General features: G+C 36.4%; 1 protein-coding gene across 1 annotated transcript in view; it reads right to left on the reverse strand.

Annotated features, from left to right (window-relative positions):
• The window catches only part of LOC100376771 (protein RRP5 homolog), a 73,089-nt gene that overhangs the window by 42,947 nt on the left and 12,529 nt on the right, over positions 1-17,613 (reverse strand). The window contains exons 11-19 of the mRNA XM_085504161.1: positions 17,154-17,300; positions 12,206-12,386; positions 11,926-12,059; positions 11,094-11,150; positions 10,354-10,545; positions 3,400-3,570; positions 2,631-2,841; positions 1,888-2,025; positions 433-563 (exon numbers count right to left, since the gene is read on the reverse strand). Coding sequence (XP_085360287.1) covers positions 433-563; positions 1,888-2,025; positions 2,631-2,841; positions 3,400-3,570; positions 10,354-10,545; positions 11,094-11,150; positions 11,926-12,059; positions 12,206-12,386; positions 17,154-17,300 — 1,362 coding nt within the window. The remainder of the gene's footprint in view (positions 1-432; positions 564-1,887; positions 2,026-2,630; positions 2,842-3,399; positions 3,571-10,353; positions 10,546-11,093; positions 11,151-11,925; positions 12,060-12,205; positions 12,387-17,153; positions 17,301-17,613) is intronic.

A 17,613-nucleotide genomic window follows, 5' to 3' on the forward strand; every position in this document is an offset into this window, starting at 1 on the left:
GAAGCAGTGCACACTCTGATAGGAATAATTTTGTATGGTGATATGTCATACTGTAAACTTTTTGCTGTGGCCACAAATTTGTTTTGTACCAGTACAGGTACTCAAAACACCACGCTAATATTCAGTTACAAATGTTGCTGATTTGAGGTTAGTCACACTAACTGTAAATATACAAGCATTTAATATAATCAGTGTCAAACAATTACATCAATCAATTATCATGTTACAATACACAGAATATAGAAAAAGTGATTGGTATTTGAAATGGAAAGAATACAGATAAGTTCTACTCAATCAAACAGTGCATTTTCATCTTTGTGAACTTAGAATATCAACTGCCATTCAAGATTATTTTTTTATTATTATTACAATGTAATTTTTCAAGATACCATGGATTTGAAATCTGTGCTAACTTTGAGCAACATCACCTACCTTTTTCTGTTTTGTCTTTTTCATAGCAAATTGAACAATACAGGGTTTCATTGTGACTGCAGCAACATTATTAGCATAGTCTAAATATAGAACACACACTTCTACCTTCATTCCTTCCTCACAGCTTACTCCTTGAAAAGACAATTATATCACTTTTTAGCCATTTATGACACGAACACAAGAGCATGTACATGAACCAATAATTTATTTGGCAAATAGGGGGGCACACCACAAGACCATTGTACACAAAAGTGAGACAATGCATAACAGACTGATAAGATGGTCCCTGGTGCCACCCCCAAAATGTAGAACAAAGCAGGTGTAAACTAGCTGGCTTACAGTTTTTAAACTAAAATACAAACTAGACTAAGACTGAAAACATGTTGGTTGGTGCAGCATAGCTGCATGATGTTAGTATGGAATGGCAGATTGCAGCATGACTGCAACTGGAAAGTATAGGCAGCGAGTGCTGCGGCTACACCATGGTTATGCAGCGGGGGCTGCATGAAGTTAAGAGGTTATGGGTAGAGGCAGCGGGGGCTGCAACTACTGAGTTTAGACATTGACGCAGCGAGGGCTGCCTGTGAAGTCGTTAATGAGGTATTAGTAATTACAATAATAAAATTAACAATAATAAAACCCACGCAAAATATACCTAAGAAAAATATGAATGATTTGGGGGGATATGAGCTATTCCCATAAGCAAAGTCCCCGAAATGATGCAATTGTTTCAATTGCAGAATAACCCCCCCAAGATATAAAGGATGGTAGGAAAACATGAAAATGTAAACATTGCTAGAAACTCCCTGTGAATTACAATGTATTAAACTTTGTTAACTAATGAAAATATTACTACAAAATTGTTTTTTCCACACATTACTAATATCTTTCAGTGTAATTTTCAAATTAGCGTAACAGAAAATTTATTATGTATCTACACAATTCTTTTATGCCAGGTGTTATCAATCTTGTTGGCAAGAACACAATATCACACTGATATAAGTATGGCTGTTCTCTGTACTGTGAGAATATGTGTAATATACTGGAGTTGTCCGGGTAAGCGCCCATGCCAGAGCAAACCCCCGTCCCCCAATTTTGATACAATAAAAAATTGAGGTCATGTCTGGGCATACGCCCAGAGGGTCTTTTTCTACACTTTCTATACTTCCTTGCAGTCTGTTGTGATTCTGATAACATTTCTTGAAAAATAAATGTCAATTGCCTAAAACTAGGCGTGAATGTGAAATAGCTGTGACAGTAAAATAGGTAATTTCATAATAGGTAATATTTCCTGTCGCGGTTCGATCTGCGTGTTGTAAATTTTTGTGAATTTTTTTTTTTTTGCTGGAGATGTTTGGGCATAGGTCAACACCTATTTTTTGGCAATTTTCCATGTTCATGTTCAGGATCCTGGGCCCTTACCCGGACAACTATTGTAATATTGGTGTAACCTACCATGTGTGCTTTGTGTAGATGCCACTGCAGTCAATCCATTCTCAAGACTCAGTAACACTCCTTTTCCTTGTACATCATTGACTGTTGCTTTTACCACATCTCCTATTGATAACTGGCATATATTCTTTTTGTCTGCAACTGAGTTAACATAAATATGACACAAAACCCACTACAAAAGATATTTCATTTGACATGGCACTCAAGGAAATCAATAAATAAATTTCCAAGAAATTAGACACATTCCTGAGTTTTTAAGACATAATTCACCACCAGTCTACACTGTCACAGGAGGATTGTTTTGGGTCAAAATAGAATCCTCCCAAATCAAATTGAGTCATCTTGTTGACTTCTGGGAAGAGAGGTCAACTTAATTTTTATTAATATTGAATAGAGTGGCAAATGTACAGATGGGTCAACACATCAATGGATGGATATCAAGCTGTTTATCAACATGGTGACTAATTGATTACTGTGACATCTAAGGTATCGTGTGAAAGGCGAGGATCAAATGTATGCGCCAAAAATTACATGATTTAATTTTAATTTGTTTCAAATGTGTAATATTGCATTGAGATGTCCTTACTTCATTAAAATCACCAAATGTGTAATAGCACATTATGAAGCACGGAAATACCCTGAAATACTACGAATACTATGTGACCTTTATTTGTCCTGTTTTTATGTATGATTTCATGTATAACACGGGATATTGCAGTGAACAGAAAAACAAAAAAAATATTTACTTTCTTTGAGCAATTTGCATGCTTTCTTTCTCTCCTGTAGATATTCTTCAAGTAATGTGACACCACCATCAGTATGTTTGTAGCAATGTGATGGTCGTAAACTCACAATAAATCTCTTCTTTTCAGTATTTATTTCTAAAACTTTTGCTTTGACTGACTGTCCATTCTTATAAGGAACTCCAGCATCATCCACGAATATATCTCCCATGTACTGTCGTTGAAAAAAATCAAGACATTTACCAGCAACCAACAACATCAGCTAAAAAAATCTGAAATATTTTTTACAATACTGGATTCCCTTCACTGGGCATGTGTTGTTTTAAAAACATGCAAGGTTTTTTTTTCTTTTTTATAACTCAACAAAACAGTATCTTATTACAAAGAAGGGACTAAAACTAATGTATGCACCACAACACATTCTATTTTTGTGGTTTCAATTAAAAGTCAGCTACTGTAGAATACTTTATTTCAGCTAGGAATTTTCGCTATTTTCGCTGAAGGGATGCTTCAGTGAAAATAAAATCCAGCGAATATACTTTTTTACTATGTCTCGCATTCAACTCAACAAAAGTTAGTGAAAATAAATTCCATACAAAACACCCAAAAAGCTTTTCCAACGAAAATTAATTCCTGCTAAAATAAAGTATTTCACAGTATTTTGGACAAATAAATTGCCGAATTTAATCAACATCTGAAATTAAACCAGAAAAAATAAAGATTAATTTATCCATATAATCTATATACAAGTGAGGGTTGTGAATAAACTTACCAGCTTGGGAGCTAGTCCAGTAATATTATTAGGAAAACCTACAAATACACCATATGGCATAATCTGTTTAATGAATCCATTGAGTACAAGATCCACATATAAATCACTGAAGTTAGTCACACACTGGTTGTCTTTGACAGCTTGAATCAAAGATGTCTTCATCGTAACAGTCTGTAGACAAAGGTTAAGGTCCACATAATTAAAAGTGCAACTTTGTTTTGCATAACTTCTTGTATATTTCACTTCATTTATGTCATTATCACATGTCAACATTGATTTGGATGATGACTGTGGCATTCACATATGTCAACGAATCACATTATCTCTCAATACTGATACAACATTTGAATGTATTCGGCAATACAGTGAAGTTTTTATGACATACCACTGACAAAAAGATGTTTTGAGACCAACTACTTATGTTTATTACACTGATGATGTGACTCATGTAACATTGAAGTGAGGCGACTATCACCTGATATCATAGGCTCCATTATTCACAAGCAGAAGATTAGTGGATCATACAGCCTAGGACGCCACAACTACCAATCGGCTCAACGAACAGGTGATATCAGGAGACAAACTTACAACGTCAAAACAACAGAGTAATTGTGAATTTACGAAACTAAGGTTGTATGCTAATTTTATGCTAATTGTATGCTAATTTATGCCAATAAGGTGTGCCATCCAAGCACATCCATTCAGTGAAAATGCATTTTGTACTTATGACCAAAAATGGTTATCAAAATTGACAGAAATATTACTCTTCTTTAATAGCAATATTTAAAAAAAAATCGTTATCGAGCTATGCAATATGTGACTAATTGTTGTTATCCAATCTAAAATTGTCATATTGCAATGATAACAAGCCATGCATGGCACAGTCCCTGTTAGTTATCGAATTTAAGATATATAGTTTTGTTTATAGTTACCGTAAAATTCCTAATTGAGGCCGCAGCTTTAATTAAAATTCATTTTTTCAATGGACGAATTGAGATGCGTGAAGTCCTGGTGCGGCTTTAATTAGAGCATTCACTTCAGTAACAGTGAGAAATTTTTTCAAAAAACAAAGGCCAGAAGGGATAATGATATGCTAATGAGATGCACAACACTCGATTGCAACTTTGTCGCGATTCCGAAAGCGCACTTTCGGATTTTTCCTGGGATTAAAACTTGTCAATTTCAACATGAAACAATGTCTTAAGTTAGGGGGTGCGGCTTCTATTAAAGCTGCAGCCTCAAATATGATTTTTACAGTATATAGCTGGAACATAAACATGTCAGGAATATGATTATGATGATTGTTTAACATTAAAATGATTGACATTTGTATCTGATCGTCAAATGAGTATTGAGAGATATTGCTCTGGAACAGCATTAATTAAAACAAAATCAGCCATTTTGAACACCATAATGTCTAATGTATGTACCAAGTTTGAACAAAACCCATCCATAAATGTTTGATATTTGATGATTTTTTTAGTACAAATATGGCCACCATTCTGCCATTTTTAATAAGATCGTCAAACCAATATATCTGTATATCTATGACATGATGTATAATGAATATTTAAAATTTGAACATAATCTGTCAAACTAGTCAGAGATATGACACTAGAACCACATTTATTAAAACAAAATGGCCACCAGTCAGCCATTTTAAATCTTATCTGAAAAACAAAATGATGTACATCAAGGTTCTATAATATCCAACGTATATACCAAGTTTGAAAAAAATCCATCAGTAAACAGCCGAAAATGGTTGATTTTGATGTTTTTGTAGCACAAAAATGACTGCCATTTGGCCATCTTGTAATATCATGTATGATGTATGTGTGATGTTTTATTGTGATTGGTCAAGGCATTTTTAAGATACAGGTCCGGACACACGGAGGTCAAAACATAAGACCGGAATTATTTCTTCTTAAATTTTATTGGTACTGAAAGTATATTCAAAGAGAAGTTTCAAATAAAAAACGAACACAACTGCAATGCTTAGTAGCAAATGATTGTGGTAGCGCAATCCGGCCACGCTTCATTTCACAATTTTTATTACTACTCAGTAGTGATTATAATACCGGTAACATACAAAAAATAAATTTGTTGAATTGTAAAGAAATGCAAATAAAATTCAACTTAGTTTTATTGTGAGCGAATGATTCGGGTCGCAAATTATAAATGCTTGATGCTCTAGGCTATAGGATACCCAGTTGAACTGGGAAGGTGTAATTTGACCTGATAGGTCACATCACTAATTAACCAATCAAATAGATGGATGACGGCCAACGTGTTAAAATTACCATAGCTCATTTAAATATGTTAATGTTATTGAACGCAACGCGGAAGTGATTTGTCGATGTTGTAGTATATTTTGGCTTGGATTTTGATGGGAAAACGGCATGATTTTTTTTAAATCAAAAAATTAGTTGTTTTCAAAAGATAAATTGAGCATTAGAAGAATAATTTAACATTGTTTACAGTGATAACAGTTCATTTTCGAAACCAAGCCTACCCATTCACACTAGTCACACTAAACATACTCTTGAATAGGCATCAATGACTACGATAAAAGTTAAATTAGACTAAATTTTAGGTGTCAGGAAAGTTTAAAAAGTCTGAAAAATGATGCCAAAATATTGAAAAATCACCTTAAACAAGCCATGCATGGCTCAGTCCCCGTTAGTTATCAAATTTAAGATATATAGTTTTGTTTATAGTAATATAGCTGGAATATAACCATGTCAGGAATCTGATTTTTTAACATTAAAATGATTGACATTTGTATCTGATCGTCAAACAAGTACTTATCCATATTGAGAGATATTGCTCTGGAACAGCATTCAAAATCAGCCATTTTGAATACATGTATATATATAACATGATGTATAATGAGTATATAAAATTTAAATATAATAAGTCAAAGCATTTAAGAGATATGGCTCTAGAAGCCCAATCATTAAAACAAAATGGCCACCAGTCAGTCATTTTGAATCCAATCTGAAAAATAAAATGACGAGCTTCAGGAACCCGTAATGTCTAATGTATGTACCAAGTTTGAACGAAATCCACCCCTAAATGCTTGATATTTGATGATTTTTTTAGCACGAAAATGACCACCATTCGGCCATTTTGAATAGGATAGTCAAACCAATATATCTGTTTATCCATGACAAGATGTATAATGAATATTTAAAATTTGAAAATATTATCAGTCAAAACAAGTCGGAGATATGACTGCCAGACAGCCATTTTGAATCCGATCAAAAAAATAAATGATGTGCATCAGGAACCTGTAATGTCTAATATATGTACCAAGTTTGAACGAAATCCATCCATAAATGCCAGAAATGCTTGATATTTGATGATTGTTTAGCACAAAAAAGGCCACCATTTGGCCATTTTGAATAGGATCGTCAAACCAATATATCTGTCTATTTATAACATGATGTATAATGAATATTTAAAATCTGAACATAATCAGTGAAAGCAAGTCAGAGATATGCCGCGAGAACCACATTCATTAATACAAAATGGCCGCCAGTCGGCCATTTTAAATCTTATCTGAAAAACAAAATTATTTGCATCAAGGTCCCATAATGTCTATTGTATATACCAAGTTTAAAACAAAATCCATCTGTAAATAGCCGAGAAATGCTTGATTTTGATGATTTTTAGCACAAAAATGGCCGCCATTCGGCCATCTTGAATCAGATCATAAAACAAAATGATGTGCATCAAGGTCCTATAATGTCTAATATATATACCATGTTTGAACAAAATCTATCTGTAAACAGCCAAGAAATGCTTGATTTTGATGATTTTTAGCACAAAAATGGCCGCCATTCGCCCATCTTGAATCATATGTGTGAAGTTTGATTGTGATTGGTCAAGGCATTTCTAAGATACACGTCCGGACGCATGCACAGACCCACGGACGCACACACACACGCACAGGCACGCACGCACGCACGCACGCACAGACACACGGGGGTCAAAACATAAGTCCCCGTTTTCGGACTGCGTCCGAACGGGGACTGAAAACTGCCAAAAAAAGCCCAGGGCCAATTTACAGCAGAATCCAGTAGAGTACAGCTCTATGTATGAATGAATTATATTATTAGACATTGAAATTCATAACCATTAGGCATTAACCATGTTTTAATTCATTCAAGCTAATTAAGAAAACTAATAAAGGTAGCGAGAGGGGAAAAACTAGAAAAAAAAACTTTTTTCTAAAAATCCCGGATTATGCAACCTTATATTGTGTACTTTCTTTATCTTTGGTCCGAATTTACAGTGCGCGATGCATTTGTTGAGTAATTCAATTTATTCCCGGAAACTTAGTTGTAGGTGAACATGTCCTTCCTGCATTTACATATCATGTTGAGTGACGGACTGAAGACAAAGGATTTAATTTGCATACTGATTTGTTGACCATCCAGCTTTATTATATCCTGTGTAATCTATAAGAAGTGTCCGTTATGCGATCGAAGCACAGATAAACATTACGCTATCGTATTCAAGCTTTTCTCGGTGTTTTAATAACCTAATATATCATGGGAAGGAGTTCTAAGATGAAAAAAAAACTGGCCGCCGACAAATGTCCGACACCGTTAAAAGATATCTAAATGAAAATAACCTGGGCTCATATTACAGTCAGCCCACAGAGTGGAATCAAAAATGTAACTCTGTGACTGACATTTTTCCTGCGTCAAAAAAGAGTGGACATTCTTTTGATGTGAATCGTAAGCCGGTGATCGCGACTTGTGGCATTGGAAAGGGTAGTCGCGCAATGCGTAAATTTAGTAGCTATATGGAATTACCGACTTCTCTATTATATCTGGAACCACATTTAGAGAAAACACTCGGAAAGTTTTAGACGTTGCTAAAAGACTATTAGAACAAGAATTTCAAGATGCCGCCGATGAAATAAGAAAACTCAAAACAGAATTGGCGGAGATAAACGAGAGTGGTGACACCGATAAAAAAACAGTGGATATAGCGGTTTCTGTCGACGGGTCAAGCTGGGTGGTTCGAAGTATTTAAACTATTTTCTTGACTTTCCGTAGACACCTGACTGCTATCCTTTTTAATGATTTAAATGCGCCCATGTTTATGTTTGCGTAATTATTACGAATGCGACGCATTATCAAGTCAGTAATATTGAAATATTCACAGACCCAATACCCCGGGTCAGTGCCCTAACAATAGTAAAAGATAAAATGAATTTTGCGTAGTTATCATGAAAGCTATACATTACGAAGTTGAAATATTCAGAGCTGGTACAATATTGTAACAAATTTGCGTAATTAGAAAAGCAGTGCACCAAGTAAACGATGTTGATATATTCAAAGTACAGAGTTGCATACAAGTTGCGTAATTACAGTACCGTCGGATATAAGTTTACTAGATCGACGCGCGGACCACGAAAGAAAAAGGTTGCCAAGGTAACGCGCCAGTTCAGTGCGTGAATTGGGGTCAAACTTCGGTCAACACACACTTGATGTCAGCATCGCTGCACAGCAAGTTTCGCAAAGAAGTACTTGAAGTTCAATTGCACCCCAAAATGATGTCACTGTTCACTCAGTTGTCGCATCGTGTGTTGTGTCATGTCATGTCCATGATGCACCCCGTTTCGACTTTGGCTTGCTTTTCCTTCTTAGTGCATGTTCTTGTTTACGTAAAATGCGACCTCTCACCAACGTATTAAAACACTTTGAATTTATACTTTGAATGATTATATTTGGTCAACGCGAAACATTATTTTTTCTAAACATTTTCTGAGCCCATTTTTATCAGCGCAGGGATATTTTTTCAGACAAGATGGGCTTCGTAATATCTGCCATAACATCGCCCGGGTGATCTTTTGGTCCACATTTTTCTAAAAAAAAATCGAATCCTCCATAAGATCGCCCGGGCGGGGTATCGGCCAAATCAGGTAGTGCTGACTTAGAGCTAACTGATTATAACAAATCCGATAACGGTACACTCTCCATAGGCTGAGAGTAATGCAAACATGTCTGTACTTGAATGCATGTATACCCCGTAAGTAAATATATGCTGTCACGAAGGCCCGCCCTATGTTTAGAGAACTGATTGTACTGTTGACGCTGTTCAACATAACAAAGGGACTTGAATAAATTAATTGTGCGGTCGCCATCTTGCTCAAGTTAGCACCCACTTTCGAAGAAACTGCTAAGTTTTGTCACGTTTTAGAAAACAACCAACCAATTTTTCACGATCTAACATTCCACACATATCAGATACTTGTATATTTATCGAAGTATGATCGAAATGGTTGACATTTTGTCATTAATTAGCTGTTTATCTGTGGCCAAATTCGAAAAAAAACGTTTTATTGAGTTTTTACGGAAACCAATTTTTGACTATCATAACTATTGAAGATGTCATCTTTCAACACTTTTCTTTACGCTAACGATGTATAAATTACACAATCTACTCATCACAAAATGGGCTAAAATATGATGTCTCATGGACGTTTATGTGAGCCGTTGTCGTTGAGTTACGGCCTTGGGAACAGGAAGACGTTCGTAAAATTTAGTCCATAAAGTTCAACAGGCTTTATCTCCAGAACTATGGGGCACATAAAAATTTCGAGACGCATTCTCAAAGATCATTATCTTATAAAGCAGCAGTGAAAAGATCAGAAACATAGAAAAACACCGAGAAACGGCCAATCCCGCAAAAAAACTCTCCGTTTAGGAGGTTAACGGGAACAATCGTAACTTAATCCCCTGAGCAAATATCAAGACGAAACATATATGATCGTATTCTGCTATATCTCAGCTTTCTGAAAACATATACATTGCCATAACTGCATGCTTAGTAACTGGTGAGGAAAGTCCTAAACTCCATTAAACTATAAATTATGTTTCCCCTCTCGCTACCTTAAGCAAATTACCGATATGTCCGCAATGAATCTACAAAGGATACAAGTGTTGGTTGCTTGGATAAGTACATGACATCACTGATGACATCATCAGGTTGATAACAATTAAACAACACATCACAGTTTTCTACGCTGTCAGAGAGGTGCATCTTGGGAAGAAGTGCTGGTATACGTGATGGCAGGATGGCAACTTGTAACCCATTGGGCATTAAGTTCGTAACCATGACGTCTGTTAACTGAGAAAAAACAAAAAGAAAAACAATGTGTAGCAGCTGTTAATATACCCAGGAAAGGATACAATGTAACAGGTTAATGTATACTGGATACATGTATTTGCAAATTAATTCTGCAGTTTTAGTGAGTATTTTTTTTCCAAAGAGCTATATACTAGTATTTATATAGCAGCATGTGATTTGTTTTGGCCGTTGAGTGTTTTCATATGGTTAGACTACAGGATGATCAAAGTAAAAATTAAGTGAAATGAAAAAAAACATGATGGCTGCCAAACAGACATATTACATATACATAGACCCCCCCCCCCAAACAAAAAAAAATTGATGTGCAATGTGTCTTGTCGTTGCATAATTTTCAAATATAATTAGTTAAAGCAGTAGTACTGTCATCATGTGCATATCCCATGGTTTTATTATTGTTGGTCTTAACTACATTGAATACACTACCTATGTGCAATACGCAGTTCAATACATGAACGTTTACTCTCCATCGTAACAATACTTTATCGTCTCTGGATGCACAACACCCAACACATATATTTTATACTCACTTTCCCAACTTTAAAATCATCAGGTACATCCACCACTATATTCATATGGCTTGCAGTCTTAAACAAAGGATAAAAGTTCTATTTAATATCATACATGTATTGTTCATATTCACACTGTCCTTTATCTTACATCACAAATAATTTGGTTGTGTGACAAGATGTATCATGTTATAAAATTGACTGTAGTTACTCTATTAGAAGTGCATGTACCTTGGAAGTGTGTTTATGTAACCAAGTATAGTAAACATGCAACTGTTACACACTTCTATAGATGTACTTCTAATAGAGCAAATACAGTCAATTTTATAACATGAAATCATTGCACATATGCATTTTTAATTTGATCTACTGCAATCTACAAATCTAATGAAATCCAAAAAAACATGACAGTGGAGAGTGTCCGAGAGTGTACAAGTCTGTGATGTGTACAATTCACTTCAATATAAGCTGCTAGTTCACAAAAAAAAAACATCATCCATTGTAACTATAAATTGGTGAACCATGATGTAAAGAAATTATTACACTGGATCTAGTCATCACATACATCAGTTTGAAACCTACTCTTCTGACACCTTGTATGTTATATATTGTAGATGTTTTGATTAAATAAACCTTTAATGCATTTTTATTAAATGTTAAAGGGCAGTGGTCATCCCAGACTAGAATTACCCATAAAACAATGTATTTTACATGCATTGTGTATGTCACAAAGATTCCCTTATCGAACTGGACACAGCACGATTACCACCACCCTTTAAATATTGACACTTACTGTAAAAATACATTATTCAGTTATCTAGCGAGTACAGTTATTCCTATCAAGCATACTCACTTTTAAAGTCAGTCCAAGTCTTTCTTCTTCAGGTTTACATGATCTAATTCTACATTTCAATACTTGTCCTTTGTAGAACAGTTTATCAGGAGATTGAATAGGTTGGTCAGATAAAAACTGCTTGGGTATTAAACCTATACATGTGAAATAGCATGAGCAAATAAAGAAGTGCTGATAAGATTACTACAAATAACCATAATTTCAACTCAATCTAATATTTCACAAGATGCTAGGTTTTAAAATGAAAATGAAAAGAAAAGCAATTAAATGTTGATAGTACCTCTCACTTTATTATAAAATGACACAAAGACTCCAAAGTCCTTGACGTTTGCTACAGTACCATGGACATCATCATTGACTTTAGCATCCTCATAAGATTTCAGCACAGGTAGATCTGAATTGATTATAGTCTTTTTGTGTGTCAAGACAAGATGAGATGCCGCTGGAGTAACTTCTAAAACCTGAAAATAATTACCATATTAGAAACACATACAAAGTCTTCAATGCAGCTTACAGATACTCTAATAGACTCTGACATACAAAAAATGCTATTAAAATCAATTAAAGCATTATATAAAATCTAATACATTTGGTTTAGACATAAGGGTAAAACAGGTTAGAGGTATGATGGGTTAGAGAAGACAGAAAGGGTATGATGGGTTGGAGAAGACAGAAAGGGTATGATGGGTACGAGGAAACAGAAAGGGTATGATGGGTTAGAGGAAACAGGGTATGATGGGTTAGAGAAGACAAAAGGTGTATGATGGGTTAGAGAAGACAGAAAGGGTATGATGGGTTAGAGAAGACAGAAAGGGTATGATGGGTTAGAGAAGACAGAAAGGGTATGATGGGTTAGAGAAGACAGAAAGGGAATGATGGGTTAGAGAAGACAGAAAGGGTATGATGGGTTAGAGAAGACAGAAAGGGTATGATGGGTTAGAGAAGACAGAAAGGGTATGATGGGTTAGAGAAGATAGAAAGGGTATGATGGGTTAGAGGAAACAGAAGGGTATGATGGGTTAGAGGAAACAGAAGTGTATGATGGGTTAGAGGAAACAGAAGGGTATGATGGTTAGAGAAAACAGAAGGGTATGATGGGTTAGAGAAGATAGAAAGGGTATAATGGGTTAGAGGAAACAGAAAGGGTATGATGGGTTAGAGAAGACAGAAAGGGTATGATGGGTTAGAGAAGACAGAAAGGGTATGATGGGTTAGAGAAGACAGAAAGGGTATGATGGGTTAGAGAAGACAGAAAGGGTATGATGGGTTAGAGGAAACAGAAAGGGTATGATGGGTTAGAGAAAACAGAAGGGTATGATGGGTTAGAGAAAACAGAAAGGGTATGATGGGTTAGAGAAGACAGAAAGGGTATGATGGGTTAGAGAAGACAGAAAGGGTATGATGGGTTAAAGAGGACAGAAAGGGTATGATGGGCTAGAGAAAACAGAAAAGGTATGGTGGGTTAAAGAAAACAGAAAGGGTATGGTGGGTTAGAGAAGACAAAAGGTGTATGATGGGTTAAAGAGGACAGAAAGGATATGATGGGTTAGAGAAGACAGAAATGGTATGATGGGTTAGAAAAAACAGAAGGGTATGATGGGTTAGAGAAAACAGAAGGGTATGATGGGTTAGAGAAGACAGAAAGGGTACGATGGGTTAGAGAAGACAGAAAAGGTATGATGGATTAGATGAAACAGAAAAGGTATGGTGGGTTAGAGAAGAGAGAAAAGGGTATGATGGGTTGGAGAAAACAGAAGGGTATGATGGGTTAGGGAAGACAGAAAGGATATGATGGGTTAGAGGAAACAGAAAGGGTATGATGGGTTAGAGAAGACAAAAGGTGTATGATGCATTAGAGAGGACAGAAAGGATATGATGGGTTAGAGAAGACAGAAAGGGTATGATGGCTTAGAGAAGATAGAAAGCGTATGATGGGTTAGAGAAAACAAGGGTATGATGGGTTAGAGAAAACAGAAAGGTATGATGATTTAGAGAAAACAGAAAGGTATGATGGGTTAGAGAAAACAGAAGGGTATGATGGGTTAGAGAAAACAGAAAGGGTATGATGGGTTAGGGAAGACAGAAAGGTTATGATGGGTTAGAGGAAACAGAAAGGGTATGATGGGTTAGAGAAGACAAAAGGTGTATGATGCATTAGAGAGGACAGAAAGGATATGATGGGTTAGAGAAGACAGAAAGGGTATGATGGGTTAGAGAAGATAGAAAGGGTATAATGGGTTAGAGGAAACAGAAAGGGTATGATGGGTTAGAGAAAACAGAAAGGGTATGATGGGTTAGAGAAAACAGAAAGGTATGATGGTTTAGAGAAAACAGAAAGGTATGATGGGTTAGAGAAAACAGAAGGGTATGATGGGTTAGAGAAAACAGAAAGGGTATGATGGGTTAGGGAAGACAGAAATGGTATGATGGGTTAGAGAAGACAGAAAGGGTATGATGGGTTAAAGAGGACAGAAAGGGTATGATGGGTTAGAGAAAACAGAAAAGGTATGGTGGGTTAAAGAAAACAGAATGGGTATGGTGGGTTAGAGAAGACAAAAGGTGTATGATGGGTTAAAGAGGGCAGAAAGGATATGATGGTTAGAGAAGACAGAAATGGTATGATGGGTTAGAGAAGACAGAAATGGTATGATGGGTTAGAAAAAACAGAAGGGTATGATGGGTTAGAGAAAACAGAAGGGTATGATGGGTTAGAGAAGACAGAAAGGGTATGATGGGTTAGAGAAGACAGAAAGGGTATGATGGGTTAGAGAAGACAGAAAGGGTATGATGGGTTAGATGAAACAGAAAAGGTACGGTGGGTTAGAGAAGAGAGAAAAGGGTATGATGGGTTGGAGGAAACAGGAGGGTATGATGGGTTAGGGAAGACAGAAAGGGTATGATGGGTTAGAGGAAACAGAAAGGGTATGATGGGTTAGAGAAGACAAAAGGTGTATGATGGGTTAGAGAAGATAGAAAGCGTATGATGGGTTAGAGAAAACAAGGGTATGATGGGTTAGAGAAGATAGAAAGGGTATAATGGGTTAGAGAAAACAAGGGTATGATGGGTTAGAGAAAACAGAAGGGTATGATGGGTTAGAGGAAACAGAAGGGTATGATGGGTTACAGAAAACAAAGGGTATGATGGGTTAGAGAAGACAGAAAGGGTATGATGGGTTAGAGAAGACAGAAAGGGTAAGATGGGTTAAAGAGGACAGAAAGGGTATGATGGGTTAGAGAAAACAGAAGGGTATGATGGGTTAGAGGAAACAGAAGGGTATGATGGGTTACAGAAAACAGAAAGGGTATGATGGGTTAGAGAAGACAGAAAGGGTATGATGGGTTAGAGAAGACAGAAAGGGTAAGATGGGTTAAAGAGGACAGAAAGGGTATGATGGGTTAGAGAAAACAGAAAAGGTATTGTGGGTTAAAGAAAACAGAAAGGTATGATGGGTTAGAGAAAACAGAAAGGTATGATGGGTTAGATAAAACAGAAGGGTATGATGGGTTAGAGAAAACAGAAAGGGTATGATGGGTTAGGGAAGACAGAAAGGGTATGATGGGTTAGAGAAGATAGAAAGGTATAATGGGTTAGAGGAAACAGAAAGGGTATGATGGGTTAGAGGAAACAGAAAGGGTATGATGGGTTAGGGAAGACAGAAAGGGTATGATGGGTTAGGGAAGACAGAAAGGGTATGATGGGTTAGAGAAGACAAAAGGTGTATGATGGGTTAGAGAATATAGAAAGGGTATGATGGGTTAGAGAAGACAGAAAGGGTATGATGGGTTAGAGAAGATAGAAAGGGTATGATGGGTTAGAAAAGATAGAAAGGGTATGATGGGTTAGAGAAGATAGAAAGTGTATGATGCTTAGAGAAAACAAGGGTATGATGGGTTAGAGAAAGCAAAGGTATGATGGGTTAGAGAAAACAGAGGGTATGATGGGTTAGAGAAAACAGAAAGGGTATGATGGGTTAGGGAAGACAGAAAGGGTATGATGGGTTAGAGAAGATAGAAATGGTATAATGGGTTAGAGGAAACAGAAAGGGTATGATGGGTTAGAGGAAACAGAAGGGTATGATAGGTTAGAGAAGACAGAAAGGGTATGATGGGTTAGAGAAAACAGAAGGGTATGATGGGTTAGAGGAAACAGAAGGGTATGATGGGTTAGAGGAAACAGAAGGGTATGATGGGTTAGAGAAAACAGAAGGGTATGATGGGTTAGAGAAAACAGAAGGGTATGATGGGTTAGAGAAGACAGAAAGGGTATGATGGGTTAGAGAAGATAGAAAGGGTATAATGGGTTAGAGGAAACAGAAAGGGTATGGTGGGTTAGAGAAGACAGAAAGGGTATGATGGGTTAGAGAAAACAGAAGGGTATGATGGGTTAGAGGAAACAGAAGGGTATGATGGGTTAGAGAAAACAGAAGGGTATGATGGGTTAGAGAAAACAGAAGGGTATGATGGGTTAGAGAAGACAGAAAGGGTATGATTGGTTAGAGAAGATAGAAAGGGTATAATGGGTTAGAGGAAACAGAAAGGGTATGATGGGTTAGAGAAGACAGAAAGGGTATGATGGGTAAGAGAAGACAGAAAGGGTATGATGGGTTAGAGGAAACAGAATCGGTATGATGGGTTAGAGGAAACAGAAAGGGTATGATGGGTTAGAGAAAACAGAAAGGGTATGATGGGTTAGAGAAGACAGAAAGGGTATGATGGGTTAAAGAGGACAGAAAGGGTATGATGGGTTAGAGAAAACAGAAAAGGTATGGTGGGTTAAAGAAAACAGAAAGGGTATGGTGGCTTAGAGAAGACAGAAAAGGTATGGTGGGTTAAAGAAAACAGAAAGGATATGATGGGTTAGAGAAGACAGAAAGAGTATGATGGGTTAGAGAAGACAGAAAGGGTATGATGGGTTAGAAAAAAACAGAAGGGTATGATGGGTTAGAGAAAACAGAAGGGTATGATGGGTTAGAGAAGACAGAAAGGGTATGATGGGTTAGAAAAAAACAGAAGGGTATGATGGGTTAGAGAAAACAGAAGGGTATGATGGGTAGAGAAGACAGAAAGGGTATGATGGGTTAGAGAAGACAGAAAGGGTATGATGGGTTAGAGAAGACAGAAAGGGTATGATGGGTTAGAGAAGACAGAAGGGATATTATTTGTTCAAGAAACCAGGAGGGCTTTAGAAAGATTTGCAAGAAAGAGAAAAAACTACCAGGTAAACTTACTCTGCACAACAGTTTATCACCTTCTTTGTATTTCTTGAGTGGATTGGTCAATGGAACATCATCAATATGTAAACGAGGGATGAAACCTTGAATACGATCTGATACTTCCACATTCAAGCCAGACTTATAAAATGCTTTTATTTTAGCCTTGAGAAAAAATATGTAGTCAATTTGTGAGAAATGTGAATAAACACATATGTTTAGATTGACTCTGAAATTGGAATCCAAGTGCTTGATGTAATTCATAGAATTAATGTTTGTAGCATCACAGGAGAAGCAAACCAATGTTTCAATTGATGAATTAACAAACTATTTGAGTTAACTAATGGACGAGTTATATGATTCGGATGACAACAACCATAATTTACAGAACGATTGGAATGAAAGATAACTGGTTGCATGCTAACTCGGATAATTGATTGCTTGGTTTCAAGGTGACATGGCTAATGCATGCTAACTC

Source organism: Saccoglossus kowalevskii, chromosome 10 (assembly GCF_978046115.1).
Source record: "Saccoglossus kowalevskii chromosome 10, keSacKowa6.1, whole genome shotgun sequence".
Classification (NCBI taxonomy): domain Eukaryota; kingdom Metazoa; phylum Hemichordata; class Enteropneusta; family Harrimaniidae; genus Saccoglossus; species Saccoglossus kowalevskii.